The sequence below is a fragment of the Toxotes jaculatrix genome, chromosome 23 (assembly GCF_017976425.1).
Source record: "Toxotes jaculatrix isolate fToxJac2 chromosome 23, fToxJac2.pri, whole genome shotgun sequence".
Classification (NCBI taxonomy): Eukaryota; Metazoa; Chordata; class Actinopteri; family Toxotidae; genus Toxotes; species Toxotes jaculatrix.
The window spans coordinates 13,799,517-13,814,941 of NC_054416.1; the positions used below are offsets into that span (position 1 = coordinate 13,799,517).

Sequence of the window (15,425 nt, forward strand, 5' to 3'; positions counted from 1 at the left end):
CATCACAGGTGAACAAAAAGTAGAACTGAAAGCAAGGAAAATGTAAAAGTCACAGGGCAAGACAAAAAAAAAATACAAATCAAAATTTTCGGAAAATATTCCAAGTCAGTTTATGGAGCACCCACCCACACCCACACACACACAACAAAAAAAACATCCCCAAAACACACTCAGACACATCACTTCCATGCAGGTTTTCAACCACAGAACCCCCCCCCCCCAAAAAAAAACGAAAGACGGCCTTTCTTTGGCTTCAAAAAGAAAAAAGACGAGAACAAAAGCAGAACAAAGAGACATACAGCACAGATGGACAAGTAATATTAGCCAACTATAACCCAAAATCAAATGATAGGAAAATCATAAAAGTGGCACATAATGAGTGGGGCATATTTCCCATCACCAAAGTGCACTATGTTAACTGTACGTCAGAGAGGTATTAAGAGTTAGCAATGAGAAATACATGAGAAAAGTTAGAGATTGCAGAGCAGGTTGGAGTAGTTGTGAAATTCTTGCCTTACCTTGCCATTCTGTAAGTGTGGTCCGATTTAACGTGAAAGAGTTGTTTACAAAAGTGTGAAGAATACAGTGACTAACGTGATGGTTTCAAACTTTACACAGTCAAAAAGCTTAGAATGGTGCAAATTAAGGTAGCGTGGATGCAACATGCTGTTCAACGCCAACATTTTTTTTCTTTTCTTTTTTTTTTTTTTCTGGCCAAGCAGGTTAAAATTTGATTAAAAGCATTATGAGCTTCCCATGCCATTACTGATTAGCATTGTTTGTAGTCGATCTTCCATTAAAAAATGCATGCATTTGAAATACTTCATTGTCAATCTGTTAAGTACGGAAAACCAGAGCTGCCAATATTAAAATAAAAATCATTTAATTAAATAGAAATGAATTTGTGTGTGTGTGAATGATGTCTGGAAGAAAAATCGAATTTGGATTTTAATGATCATGTTTAAACGTGCATAATTACCGCCAAAGGTTTCCTCCAAAACATTCTTTGAATTCTCTGTGTCCTCCATTTTTATTTTAATATGAATTTCACAACTCATTTTCATTTTTTCAAAATGGCAGACTATGTCCAATCCAAACATGTAACCTGGATTGATTCTACAAGGGCTCTGTTACAGTCAACCATCAGAATCTCTGGGAGGGATATTAAATACAACTGGTTAAAAAAACAGTGGTCCCCATTTCTTTTCAAATGTTAGAGCCCAGTTTGCATTTTCAAGATGACGTACATTGGCTGCTGATTTAAAAATGGAAATAAAACATACAAACATAAAAATTAAAATCAAAGTTCTGTTTTAAGATTGGAAAATAAAATTGAAATTTTGATTAAATGTTTTTATTTTTCTTTTGGCAGTGCTGGACTTCCAACAAATGAGCAACAGTGTACTGTAATATTTGCAGTCATTTAACCAATTCTGTTTTAGACTAAGTAGTAGTTCGTAGTGCATCTCTAGAGATCATGCAGCACAACATAAGCACACAAAATCACAAGACAGTCTGACAGACTAATAATATACATTCATAGCTGTAACAAAAATGCATCAGCACAGTATTCATCGAATCAAAACAATACAGGGGGAAAATCTAAGCATTTAAAATAAATCAATAAACCATAAATCTCAGTAATGATGCTGCTCAGAGATATTTCTAAATGTAAAATGTAAAAAAAAAAATCAAATTAAATTAAAAAAAGAAGGCGGCTTTCTGAGCCTGAAACAAAAGTTAATGTAAACTGAAAAAAAAGAATGAAAATGCAAACAGACAGAGTATGAATAATAAAACCCAAAGCCAAAAAACTAAAGCAGACTGTGTGCAGTGCCTGAGCGCAGGACACGTGGCAGCAGCTTGGCCATTCCTATCAGCCGTGCATGGTGGCCTCTTATTATACCAAACCAACAGAAACTGTGGGAACTGTAAAAAAAAAAAGGAATCTTTCTTGACACCATGCAGTGCTGTGGAAGTGAGACAAGATAACGGTGGAGGAAAAGCAAAGAGGAATAACAAAGGGATGGGACTGTGTCGTGAATCTGTGGACAATTAAAAGGAGCATGTGTATACCTCAGTAGTCCTATTGACCATCATCTGTAGCAGGAGGAATGAGGAAGGGAAACATCAGTTCAGTTAGGCTTGTATGACACTGAGTTAAGAGTTGAATGCACAGCAGCTCAGAGGCCGCTGTGCAGTCAGATACTAAACTGGCAAGTGCCGTGGCTGGGGTGAAGTCTGTCACCGGGAAGAAGAAGTCCTGGCAGGACTGTTTTTTAATGACCAGCTCATCTGTTATTTGTTCAAAAATATTAAGGAAGAGAGGAAAAATCCACATCACGGCTTCCCAGAATCCAAAGTGACAGGTTTTACTTTCTACGTGGATTGGCCAATCACCCGATCGTAGGTACCGCGATGAAAGCATCGGATAAACAAACGAGCTCTCACTGTCCTCCGAATTTCATTAAAAACCGACTCAGCATTTGGAGAAAGAAGTGACACATTCGTCCTCTGAAAGATGAAGAGTTGAACTAAGAGGGAACAGAACCTGAACGTGTTTCTACCTCGTGTTTCAATAAGAACCTTGGTTTTTAGTGAACTGATGTGTAAGCAGAGCATTTCAGATAGCTGCCACCGGACCCTTGTGTGACAGCAGTGTGTATTTTCTGTGTATATGTGTGTGACTGTACATGCTGCCGTTTATATCCATTTTCCCGAGGGCCGTACTTATGAGTCATACTGAGAACGGCTGCATCACAACAACCACCTATGGCACAGCGCTAAATGCATGCACATACCCAGGGTTTTGTTACATAATCCGCATAATTGGCGGCTTGTTAAAGTGCACTGTGGCTACTGTAGAAGCAATACGTAACATTCAGGACTGTGTCGTGCAGTAAATGTTTATTATCACCCGTCTTCACTCTAGCCACGTCACTTAAATCCACTGTCCAGTGTCAGAAAACGTTTACACCGACATCGATGGGTAGTTGTGAGTTCTAACCAACAACGGATCGTCTGTTAAAACCCCTCCCCTCCCTTGCCAAAGATCGAATAATATTAAAAACAACCTCCACCCCGACGCCCCCCCACACCCCCCCACTGACCACTGGTCGCATGCAGCCTTAGATATCACCACCATACAACCTGCAGACAGGGGCAAACTCCATGCAGAGGACAGGGCTACACTTAGACACCGGTGCAGCGAGGTGGTGTAGGAGGGGGGGGGTGATGGAGGGGGAAGTGTGTGAGTGGTAGCATTTAAAGAGAGAGAGAGGAAAAAGAGGGAGAGACCCAGTTAGTGGCAGGACCAGGAGTGACGTGGCAGGCACAGACACACTGAATGAAAGAGAGAGAGAGAGAGAGAAAGACACAGAGAGATGCACAGACAGACCGATGGAGACACAAACACATGATACACAGGTAATAAAATACATCATGACAAGTTAGAGGTCGTCTGACAAACACTAAATCCTAAATGTAGATTTTCTGGGACCCTATTTACACCTGCTGTGACTAGTATCTGGATAAGAAAACAAAAACTGACACCACAAAAAGTGTGACACAATGACATGACATCTACCTGAGGTCAGGTGTTAAAGGAAATGTGTGCGTAGTGCATTAACAATACCAATGAATTTCCCATTTCCTTTTTTGGTGCCTTCTGTCAGCAGTTAGTGGAGCTCCATGGGTAAAAGCTGTTGTTATTAGTGGACTCCTGAGTCAAAGTTACACAACTATGTTGACCCAGTTATTATAATGTCCCACTACTTCTGCCTCTGGCCCAGACTGAAACATTCATTATTTACTACTAGGCCACTAGAAGCCTCTTTTCAGGCAACTCTAAACATCCTCAATTCCTGTGATTTCCACCTAAAAACCACTGTGGTTAGAGCTGTCATGACTCGTGGGCCGAAATGTTTTCCCACATACAGAGACAGAGACATAAAGACTCTAGGCTGATTGGAACGTCATCACTATGAGCTCATAAAAACGTCATCGCCACGAGTAGTAATGTCATTACATCATCTACGGCTCAGCCCACATTGGGAGAAGTCCACACTACTGGACAGCAACACAAGGTTGTAATAAGTGTGATCAATTTGTTGATTGGTACGATAACTTATCCAGATAAAGATTATGTTTTAATAGCAGGTGTAAACAAGACTTATTCATTCAAAGATTCTGCTAAGACCACTGGGTGAACCCCAGTGTTAGCAAGCCAAAACCATTAAAAACCAATAGAGTCTGACTGGTTTTCAAAACTTTACCTTCATTCTGTACCTCAAATATCACAAGATGCTAGTTAGCCAAATGCACTAGAACCACAGAAACTCGTTCAGCTCCCATTTACCTCAGCACACACTGGCACAAACACATAGCGCCACATTAGCCTGACTTCCACACATGCCAGCCCTTCCGAGTCAAACAGCGCTACGGGGCGTACCTTCGACTGGACATCCGCGTTGTGGTCGTTCTGGAGGAGCAGGGCGGCGGACTTGGTGTCGTCCTTGCGGGCAGCAATGTGCAAGGCCGGAAGGCGGACCTTGCCTTTGGTATCGTTCTCGAGTAAAACAGAAACCACCTGATTGTGGCCCTGCTGGAGGGCGATGGCCAGAGGGGTGAAGCCATCCTGGACGAGGGAAGACAAAGAGGAGAAGGTGGAAGAGAAGACGAGTTAAGAGGATTAGAGACATCTCGATTTGAAGAAATCCTTACTCTGGGAATATCAAAGCAGTATCTTCAAGTGTCTAACCTGTGGATGAAAGACATTTAATGACTTCTTATACAGTAAATTATCAAATAAAAGCTGGTATTCAAACAACTGCAAGAACAAAATAAATTCACTAATTAATCCTGAGTAAAAAACAATAAGGAAATAGTGGGATTACCTGCACTATAACAGTTGAAGCTAAATTCAGTGTAAGTCCATGTGTACAACAGTCATGTGAGTCGGTCCAGAACTTTGGTCCAGACTTAAACACTTTGGCTAACACTGGGTGGATTGAAATTACTGTAAGGACACTCATGGTCCCCAGAAGATGCTAATAAACATGGTGATCCCTTTACTTTTCATCTAGTCTCTTATCCAGTAAATATATATATATATATATAAAAGAGGGATTAGCACAAAATATGTTCCTCTCACACTCCTCTCACCTCTGTAGCGGTGCTCTGGTTGCCTCCATTCTCCAGAAGGTAGCGCACCACATCTAGGTGATTCTCCTGAGCGGCCATGTATAAAGGAGTGAATCCATTCTACAGCACACAAGTCAGACAAAGACTAATGTTAATGAATAAACTACCGGTCATGAAAAAAAAAAAAAAAAACTTAAACGCCCACTCATCATCAACAAAACACAGCCCAAAATAAAACCGTGCCTCTCTAACATGATATTAATGCGGAGTAATTCAACAAGTGCTGCTGTCAATGGTTTTTAAGAGGATGACAGCATTAAACAAACACAGCAGCAGACTCACCTGAGACTGTGCATTGATGTCAGCTCCTCGTTTGACCAGGATCTTCACTACTTCAGCCTGACCAGCTAGAGAGGATATGTGAAGTGCTGTGTTTCCTTTCTGGATTAACAGAAAACATAAAAGAAGGACTGATGATCAACGCAAGGCCCCACACTACACATCAGCATTTTTCACTGTGGCTTCACAGTGTACCACTGTGGCTTCTGGGTCTAATTTTGTATTAAGACCTCTGTATATTCATATACATATAGTTATGGAGTGATTTGTGGTTAAGTATCAAGTATGACTATATAAGGATACATGAGTAAAAGTACACAAGTATTAAGGTCTCTCAAAATTGTCCTTCAGTGCAGTACATGAGTAAATGTACTCTCCAACGCTGGCAGTCAGGATCTGATGGGGGTAACAACAGGACTGGGACAGCAAAAAGGAGAACAACAAGGTCACTGTTTGTGGTCTACTTAAACCAGTCTGATTCAGTGCTGAACTTCTGAGCCATGTTCAGAAGCGAAGAATGAAATACATGAGTCCAAGGCTGCTAAAGTTGGGATGGTAGCGGGACAGTGACGGGTGGCAAATGAAGGGAAAAACCAAAATTAAGTGTCTTAGGAAGATTAAATCAAACAACCTCCGGTTTCTGTGTTTGCACAACTCAATTGTAAAATGACGACATGCTCCACTGAATATAGACGTTATCTATAAATACACCTAATCAGATATATTGGGTAAATTACACCTCTGAAGTTGGCTAACAGTGGTGCATGTAGTTGCATTCTGGAGCGACACCAACAAGAGTAACAGCACCGGAGCCCTTCACAGTAATGAGTCTGGACCTTCTCTAATTGCAGTTGGAATGATCAGCACAGCTCAGGCATCAGTCCTCTATGTTTACAACTCCACTCCCCATATCACTTTCCCTTAGTGCCCCACTTTCTCCTCAGCTCTGTTCCTACACTCTGCATTATCTGCAGAAGCGTGTTTTTCCTCAATGAATGATGTCAGTCCTAAACTCAAAGTTTATTTAGTTTATTTCTTTGTGCCTACTGTATTATATTTCTCTCCCTTTTTCTTTTCAACACTGTGGATAAGATCAAGAATGAAATTCTTTCAATGTGAATACAGCGATGATACAAAATTCCAGGACACCTGCTCCGAGTGGTCTAGCAGCTGGAGAGACTAAGTGCCTGTCAGGTGTCAGGTGTCAGTGGATGGTGTTAGACTCTCCCAGGAAAGTTCAATGGTCATGGAGCTGTAGGTGAAGGCTGGTTAAAGTATCATGTATAGATTTTGACCTCGTAACCATGAAGTGTGCGGACAGAGGATTCCTATTTCAGCATGTTTAAAGAGGTCACTTGTATTTAAGAAAAAAATTCTAATTAAACATTATGTTCTCATCTTTTATATCTTTTATCAAATATCTTTTAGACATTTGTGAGACATAATGAACTTGATTAAACTTATTTTCCGATTAGCGACCAAACTTGCTAAATGACCGTTAGCAAAGCAGCTAGCTTAAAGCGCTAGTGGCTATGTCCAAAATACTCAGATACAGACACAGCTGTGACTGGCCAGCTTTTAGCTCCACCTATTTTGTGAGGATGAACCTTGATTTGTCCCTTCCTGGTGTGATCAGGCCTTCAGAGTGAGGATCTCACCAGAAGTTGTTAAGTGGATGTCATCAAGGAATAATACCATATGTTGAAGATAACATAAAGTAGAGAGCATCTTAGGTCCAATGATAAATAACAGAGCTCGTTCAGATAGTTATAGATTAGTGTATTATGCTGATTCACATTACAAATGGCTGCTTATTATACAGCAATTACTAGTTCCTTCTTTTCAGGAACTGTACCGTATCTCACCTTTGTGGCTGAATCCACCGCCGCACCTCGGTCCAGAAGCTCCTGGACCAGATCCACGTGGCCCTCCTTGGCTGCCAGGTGCAGTGCATTAAGACCATTCTGGAAAAAAACCAGGGAGGAAAGGTTAGTCCCAAAGAGAAGGGACAAAACAACAAAGTACAAAGACAGATCCAGATGGAAAGAGAAGGGTCTACCTCCTCCTCCTGGTCCATAACTATCAGAGCCTGCTTTTCTTTCTCTGTTTCCATCTTTTGATCATGTGGACAGCTGTCCTTCACTCTTACACGAGGAGGGACAGACTGAAATATCAAAGCCAGCTATCAAAGATGGGTTAGATGTTGTGCCATGTTATGCTGTTGTGGAGCAGAGCCAGTCCTGGGTATCAAGTTATAAATAGTTGTGTGTGTGTGTGAGAGAGAGAGTGTTTTTGTGTGCGTGCTGCTCAAACAAACAGAAGAGTTTTCCACTCTGAGGAGCTGTTAGCTCTGATATTACTGTCTTGGTATTGATCTGTGTTGACTGAAACAATAAATAAATATCATTCTAGTAGCACAGAGTGATGTTGAAGTTTCAAGCTGTAAATCACTCATGACCTCTATTAATATCTGTATGGGGGGGCAGCTCTTCAGTGTCACGTGCTGATTGGTTGGCAGGGAGTAGGTGGGTGGGGCTTGCTCTGCTGAGAGACAGGAAGCTTGAAAACTCAAGACACTGCAACACAAACGTAAGCGTGTGTGGAAGTTTTTGTTGACTGATAAAAGAGAGTCAGAGTCTTCAGGGCTTTGAGGAGGTGAATGGAGGTGAATGTGGGGGTAGGGGTCCCCCCAGTTTCCCCCATCTCCTCCTCCAAGTGACCCACCACTGATTCAACAACCTTTCAGCAGTCCGAGCATTAGGCTGCAGCTTAAAAAGAGCCGCTGAGTCAATAAGTAATTTCCCCTGTGACTGGCAGACTAACCATCATCCCGCAGCCCCCCTGAGGCCGTGATCCCACTGGACTCCCAGGGTCCCCGCAGAGGCACCCGGTGGGATCCCAAAGAGACTGAATGCTTGTCCTAGAATCATCTGACTGTGCTTGAGTTTTCATTGCTTTAGCTGCCTTAGGTGTTCCACAGCTGGCAGGAGGCAACTGCTCAGCGGCACAGCAGAGTATGGGTCCCCAGCTAAGTCCTGCTGTTTTGGATCAGTTGTCATGTTGACATGCACCTGCCTGCTTTCAGCCGGCCTCATATCACCCAACAACTACACTCTGTGTTGGCACAACTATGGGATTTAAAATAGTAGTTCAAAGAACTCCACGTCCAGCGAATGTTCAGTGCTCATCCAGGAATTAGTGTGGGTCAGATGGATGGATGGGTATGTAGCATGTCTGACCCTAACCCTCACAGTAACCACAAACTTTTCCTAATATTAATCAGCAACCTTAATCAAAGTCTATTTGCCATAACCACAGTCTTACAGCCATAACTCTGCTGTGGATGCCATGCACAGCTGCTGCATAAAGGCAAGCAATGTATCTGCCCATTTATAACACCTTGGTTATAGAGTTGTTGTGAAATTACGTCATCATCCAAACACTGGTCATAGTTCACTGACTGATCCGGCATACATCTGGTTGAGCTCAGATAATTCTGTGTGGATGTTTCGTAGACTTTAATCTCATTAAGCTGTGGCCTGGCTTTTTGGGATGCAGTAAAAAAAAAAAAAAATTAAATGTTCTTGCTTTGTGTTGGTTCTAGTGTTGTGTTACTTGTTAGTTACATCAGTTAAAAAAACTGGGAGACAAAAATGATCATCAGCGAACCCAAAAGAAAAAGATAGTATGTTATTAAAAAGCATTCAAAGAAAAACCTCCATTCCCTGGTGTCTGTTAAACACAGCTCTTCATCTCAGAACAACCTTCAAACAGTCTGTTTGAAATAGCACCTGTCGCCGTTCTCCCATAAAACACCAACACAGCTGTCTATGAAGATTCTCAGTCATCCAGGTCATGGTTATCCAAGAAGACCTGAATCCAGAGCTGCTGGATTTGGTTGTAGATAGTTGGAAGACGTTTCACCTCTTATCCAAGAGACTTCTTCAGGTCTAACTGAAGAACTTCTCAGGTCTGATGGCCCAGTTTTCAGAGACACATCTTCAGATATCCACAACCAAGTACAGTTGCCCTCGATTCAACTCCTCTTGGACACCAGACAGCTATTCTTCACCTGTGACTATCAGACTGCAGCAATGAACGAGTTCCTATGTCTTTTCTCCCAGAGGACGACAACAGACAGACAAGTTGGATGAAGAATATTATAGAATAGACATGTTGATTACTCACAATTTCAAAGTAATGAATTATCTGTGTGCAGAAACCTGTTTGGATATCATTTAATATGGACCATAAGCAGTTGTCACTTTTAAACACACAACCTCCCATAACCCTAGGGGTCCTATTTATCTTTGTACACCCCCTCCACCGTGCCCTACATTCACCTTCAGGAAGCCCCTTTATCATGCACCATGCCCCGTCCACCCACTCCTCCACCCATAACATGTGTTACTTCACTCTGTCGGCCCCTCATGAGCGCAATAACTCAGGAGACGTTTCCCAATGAATCTGTTAAGATTCTATTCCTCCAGCAATTTTAATGCCATGCAAATGTGATGTGGTGAAAATCTGCTTTGGCAGCGGTGGCGTCGTGCCGGCGGAGCGAGGCGGTTTATAATCAGAGTAAATACCAGCTCATCAGCGCAGTGTGTTATTGAGCTATAATCGGAATCGGAGCACAGTAAAACACCCACATCACTCTGAAAGAAGTTCAAAGCCTCTGTCACAAAACGTTTTTAAGGAAACGGTAAAGATTCAGTTAGAATGCCACTGACAAATAATCATATACAGACCTAATTATTTTGCTTGCGACCTAAACCTTGTCCTCCTGTCCTTATTTTATTCACAATAAAATCCAGTCATAAAAGTCTCTTAGCTAAGCTGACTAAGCCCTTTTAGCTAGACCATTAGCAAGCATACAGTCACTAATTACACATAATGAACAAGAGAAGTAATTATTTTATGTACTTGTTTACTTGTGATCTAAGTAGTTCATTGATTAGCTGCTTTCATTTCATCATAAGCCTGTGGCTAAGCCCTGGAACCACTGCACGATATGTCGAAGGCTTACAGTTAAGGTTTATCATTACAGAGGAACTCCACAACATGCTGAATATATATATTATTCATTATATTATCAGCTTTAAAAACAAGTTGCTTTCGCTTATGTGTAAGGGTTAGGGTAAAAACTGCCAAGTTAAACATCCAGAAAAAAAATGGAGCAACATTAGCTTTGATGTGAAGCCAAAATTTTGCTCCTCCCGATGAATTTGTTGAATATTCACTCTCCTTTCAGCTGTTTTCCACCTTCTAAATGCTCCGTTGTGTTCACCAGCTCGTCTCTAACTGTGTCTGTCTGCCGTAGCTTTAACTTTCATTTTTTTTTACAACATTACCATGTGTCAAAACAACATTTAGCAAAGCATACCTGGAGATTTTGGACTCTGTACTGTACTGACAATAAAGCTAACCAGACAGGAAAGTCCCCTGTGTATCAAAGAGCATTTACCACTGGCTAGTCAGACCAGTACCAGTACTCCATCACTGTAATGGAGTCACTTAGGTCTCATGGGTGTCGAATGGTTTGGATTATTTTTCCACTTGATTGCTGACCTGCTCTACTTTTAATGTGCCTGCAAACAACACTGCAAGCAACACTGGTTATCATCATTGATCACTGACGTCCACTCTGAAATGCTAGCATTTTAAACCATGTGATTCATCAACATGCCATTTTTGTACACATACACTTATCCACAGAAATGACAGAATCTTGGCTTGAATTCACACAGACATAACTTTTAAAATGATATTTCCAGATGTAGCAGAGAGACTCTGACTTGTTTTGACTTGTGTTGATGATTCTGTCACTAATGCGCCTTTATTCTGTCATGTTGTGCGCAGTTTGTTTGTTTTTTAACTGGGGAGCGCAGCATGTCTTAGCATTTTTGTTAAGGACTTGATGGACTCCAAAATGAGCTGGAGCTGTCACTCTGTGTTTGAAACTCAAACTGCTGTTTAAACATAGAGAATAATATTCTGCGTGTGAACAAATTCACAGTGTCTAAGTGCAACAGACACCACCTTGTACCCTAATGGGGAATGTTTATTAACTGTTAACTATTAACTGTCACTGTTGTATTGCATGCCCTTTTGCCCTCAGCACAAAGCACAGTTTAGGCCTGAAATTAGTTACTGAGCGGACCTTGAATTTTTTGTTTTGTTTTGTTTTTCGTGTCAGGTGACTACCCAGCACTCAGCCCCAAACTTCATTTGTTTTATGTTCAAGTGAAAAGCTACATGACAGGTGGTTGATGAAGCTCACACATCCACCAGCCACTGGCAAATGTTAGATTTACCCTTCCATGTGACTTGTGTTTACCAGGCTGCTCGTTATGCCTGTTGCCAGCACAGGACTGTTTACGTGCTCTCAGCTTTCACTGCCCCTCGTCGCCTGTGGCTGGAATGCTAATGGGCTTAGAGGAGACTAGATAATGACTGGACCTAAATTAAGAAACTCCCTCTGATCAAACACTCTCCTCCAGGCATGTAGAGCCATTTTCATATCATAATAATAATACTAATAGAGGTGGATAACGTGAGCACATTAACACTTACACAACAATGCATTCAGTGGATTGTTTGAAAAATGCTACTCAACATATTTAAAACACTGTTATGTGCTAAATGTTCCACATTTAAACTCCTCTAGTGATTGGTTTAAGTAGAATGAGCCTATGATGTCCTCCAGCTGTGTGCATGGCAACTGAAGCTGTCACGTGTTGTGTGATAAATATAATAGTTATAACTGTCCACTACCTGCTCAGCAGCAAACAGCAGACAGGCATAGTCAGAGACCACCTGCTGAAGCACATAGTGGAGCATTTAGCAGCTAAAGAGATAGATACTTCTCTCAGGTGGAGACCAAAACAAAGCTAACAGGATAGGCAAATGTGACTATGAATGACTGCTAATGTTTCTCTGCGTAAAAAAACATCTGGATGTGCACATAGGAAACAAATACTAGAACAATTTTGCAAGGTGGTGATATGTCGGATGTTGTGTTTTCGGCCTCTTCAGGCCACTAGTGGTCAAAAAAAGTCAGTTTCTACAGCTTTACAGAAACAACAACAACCAAAACTGTGCTACAAAATATTCTAATTTTTAGAAGTTCATGTCTGCAGCTGTAGCTATTTCTGCACTTGGCCTCTTTTCTAACAATGTGAAAGAAAATTCGCTGAAAATCACAGTAAAATTAGGACTAACTTGTTCAGTTCTTTGTGTTGCTGCATTGTTGTTGCTGTTATCGTTCGACAATGTTTCCACTGTTCCCACAAGTCCATTAAAATATACAGCATGTACTTTTTTTGTCTGTACGGTACAGCTTTAAGTGTGTGAGTGAGTGGGTGTTATAAAAGATGCATGTAACGTTTATCCATCTCCTACCTGATTACAGGTGCTGATGTCCACTCCCCCTTTCAGATATTCCAAAACCTTGTCGATGTTCCCCGCCCTCGCCGCTCGCAGGAAACTGGTGTTACTGTCCGACTAGAAGAGACGAAGACGAAAGACATTTTCAAAAAAAAAATGATCTACATAACATCCAAACCACATTTACATTTTATTATTGGCTGTCAAATTGAATGGCAATCACACAATTTAGCCACTGTGCCTGAGTGAGTCACATATTTCCTCCCTGATTTAATAACTTTTAAATGAGAAGTGAGTCATATTCTTGACTTTGTGGTGAAAAGCCATTAACCTGACACAGAATCAAGCACAGCCAGACTTGGACCTCTGCAGCCCTCTGCTGTGCATTATGTCAATACTTTTCAAGCAAAGTCTTATTTGAAACAAATGCAAAAGCTTTGAAGATGTGATATGACAACGAACAAAGTGCACAACAGTTTTGTGAAAGTTCACAGTTAAAAATATCTGCTCTGACAAAGTCTGCTCGTCTGTCTGAAAGCATGATGATTTGTAACAAACCAGCGTCCAGTGGTTCAGAGCCATTTTTCAGCAGAGAACTTCCAAAGTCTTTCCCTTCTCTATAAAGGCAAAACTGGCTCCTTAATCGTCTACACTGGTACTGACAAGAATGTCATAATACACCATTATCTGCAAACATCGTGTGTGTATAATTAGAAATATAGCTTTTGCAAATTGAACAATTGTGTCTATGTCCCTGGTTGGGGAAGGACATGTCCCTTGTCTGTTTTTTGGATGCTGAGTTTGCTGCAGTTGGACACAGACCAGGACTGTAAGGAGGCAGAATGATTCAGCATTTTCCTCTTGGTGGCTTCACTCAAGCTAAATCCTGGCTCACACTCAGCTCGATCAAAGCTCCCAGCTCTCTGCTCCTCCTGTGGAAAAACACCGTGTGATGCTTATTTTTACTGCATTCAAACTGCGCTGCTCTTTCCACGGGGAGGTTAAAGGTCAGATACAGAAATACCGAAGCAGAACACAGGAACTGATAGGGATTCGCTGTCTTATTTATTGACTTTTTTTTGTTGTTTATTGTTCTGTTTGTATTCCAGCTGAGGATTGAGCTCTCATTGGCTATCAAGGTCATGGTTTGCCTAAAAAAAATTTTTTTATCTGAATTCTTATCAATATGGACAGAAACTGCATTTGAAGTTTGGTCTGTCTCATTTTCCCAGAGATCAGAGAATAGCATCCAGCACTGATGATGCGTAAAATGAGCACTGACACTGCAGCAGTGATGTCTACTTCACACACATACAAATAGCCCTGGTCTGATGTTTCGTGGCTGACCTGCAGTCAGCTGCTGCCTGGCTGCTGCAGAGAACTGCACTGCATCACTCGCACTCGCACTCACACGGCTACTGGAGCTTCCCGCAGCACAGACACAATCATCTCAGAGGAGCAATGCTGGTTCGGATTGTTTTAAAAAAAAGTCTGTAAGTTTGTAGGTTTACATTAAAGGAAGCCACTGATTCACGTTCATACACTGTAAGTCAGTGTGCAGAGACTGCAGTCTGCGTACTCAGCTAGGACAAACAGGTCTTTAGTCTGATACCAGTCTCATTATCTGACTTTTTCAAACAGCAGATGATGGAGAGCTACTTTAATAAAGTGATAATGATACTTTGTAACTACTACAATGTTATTTTTGTATGTTTGTATTATATTACAGTTAATTTATATATATTTCACAGGAGTCTAGTATTACTGCTGGATGTGTGTGTGTATAAAACTGCACATTTATTATATATATATATATCACTATTAAATTAATGGGTATGTATATTGTACTCATTATTCACACCCATACCTTTATATAAATATTTTTATGAATCTATGGTTCATACATCATGTCTGCTGGAGTTGTACTACAGGAGTTTCCACTCTCTTATCTAGTCTCATGTATGGTAAGCTATATATTTTATTCTGCTTTTTTAAATGTCTCTTTAATTTCTTTCATTGCTTTCTTTATTGCTTCTGTCACATGTGAATTCCCCCCCCCCCCCCCCCCCCAAGTTCACTTATCAAGACCAGAATCAAGGAAAAAAAAAAAAGTTCCATGTGAGTCTAACTCATAAGGAAATGGAAAATATTATGCGGCAAAGTCCTGACTTGTTCGTGCAGCCTCATACATGTTCTCACAGAGTTAGCATTGTTTTCAAGCAGCACCGCACAAAGCAGCCATTACCACAATGAAGCCAGTCTGATAATATCCTCACCGCCCCCCCCAGAGCTGCCAAGTCACATTATACAAGACCTTGCCCTAATCATCTTTCAGAGACTGGCAGGTTGCTATAGTGACACTTAGACCAACAGGACCTTCAGACAAGTGGGGCTTTTGAATGGAAAACACTTAACACTGGTGAGAAAGGGAAATCTGTGGCAGCCAGCGTCCTACGGAAATTGTTTCATAACTCCTGGTCATAAGCAGCTTAGTCAGTTTGTCGCTGTCTTTGATGGGGGAATGTTTTCAGAGTGCAGTGCAGAGCAGAAAAAAA

At 41.3% G+C, this 15,425-nt stretch overlaps 1 protein-coding gene across 10 annotated transcripts in view; it reads right to left on the bottom strand.

The window, feature by feature from the left end:
- Positions 1 to 15,425, bottom strand: part of LOC121176783 — a 124,894-nt gene that overhangs the window by 35,990 nt on the left and 73,479 nt on the right. For 9 of the 10 annotated variants that reach the window (XM_041030859.1, XM_041030860.1, XM_041030862.1 and 6 more), the window contains exons 2-6: positions 12,886 to 12,987; positions 7,347 to 7,445; positions 5,485 to 5,583; positions 5,164 to 5,262; positions 4,451 to 4,636 (exon numbers count right to left, since the gene is read on the bottom strand). In XM_041030859.1, coding sequence (XP_040886793.1) covers positions 4,451 to 4,636; positions 5,164 to 5,262; positions 5,485 to 5,583; positions 7,347 to 7,445; positions 12,886 to 12,987 — 585 coding nt within the window. Of the gene's footprint in view, positions 1 to 4,450; positions 4,637 to 5,163; positions 5,263 to 5,484; positions 5,584 to 7,346; positions 7,446 to 7,540; positions 7,651 to 12,885; positions 12,988 to 15,425 lie in introns of those variants that run through there. The other variant, XM_041030863.1, reaches the window with a different exon arrangement.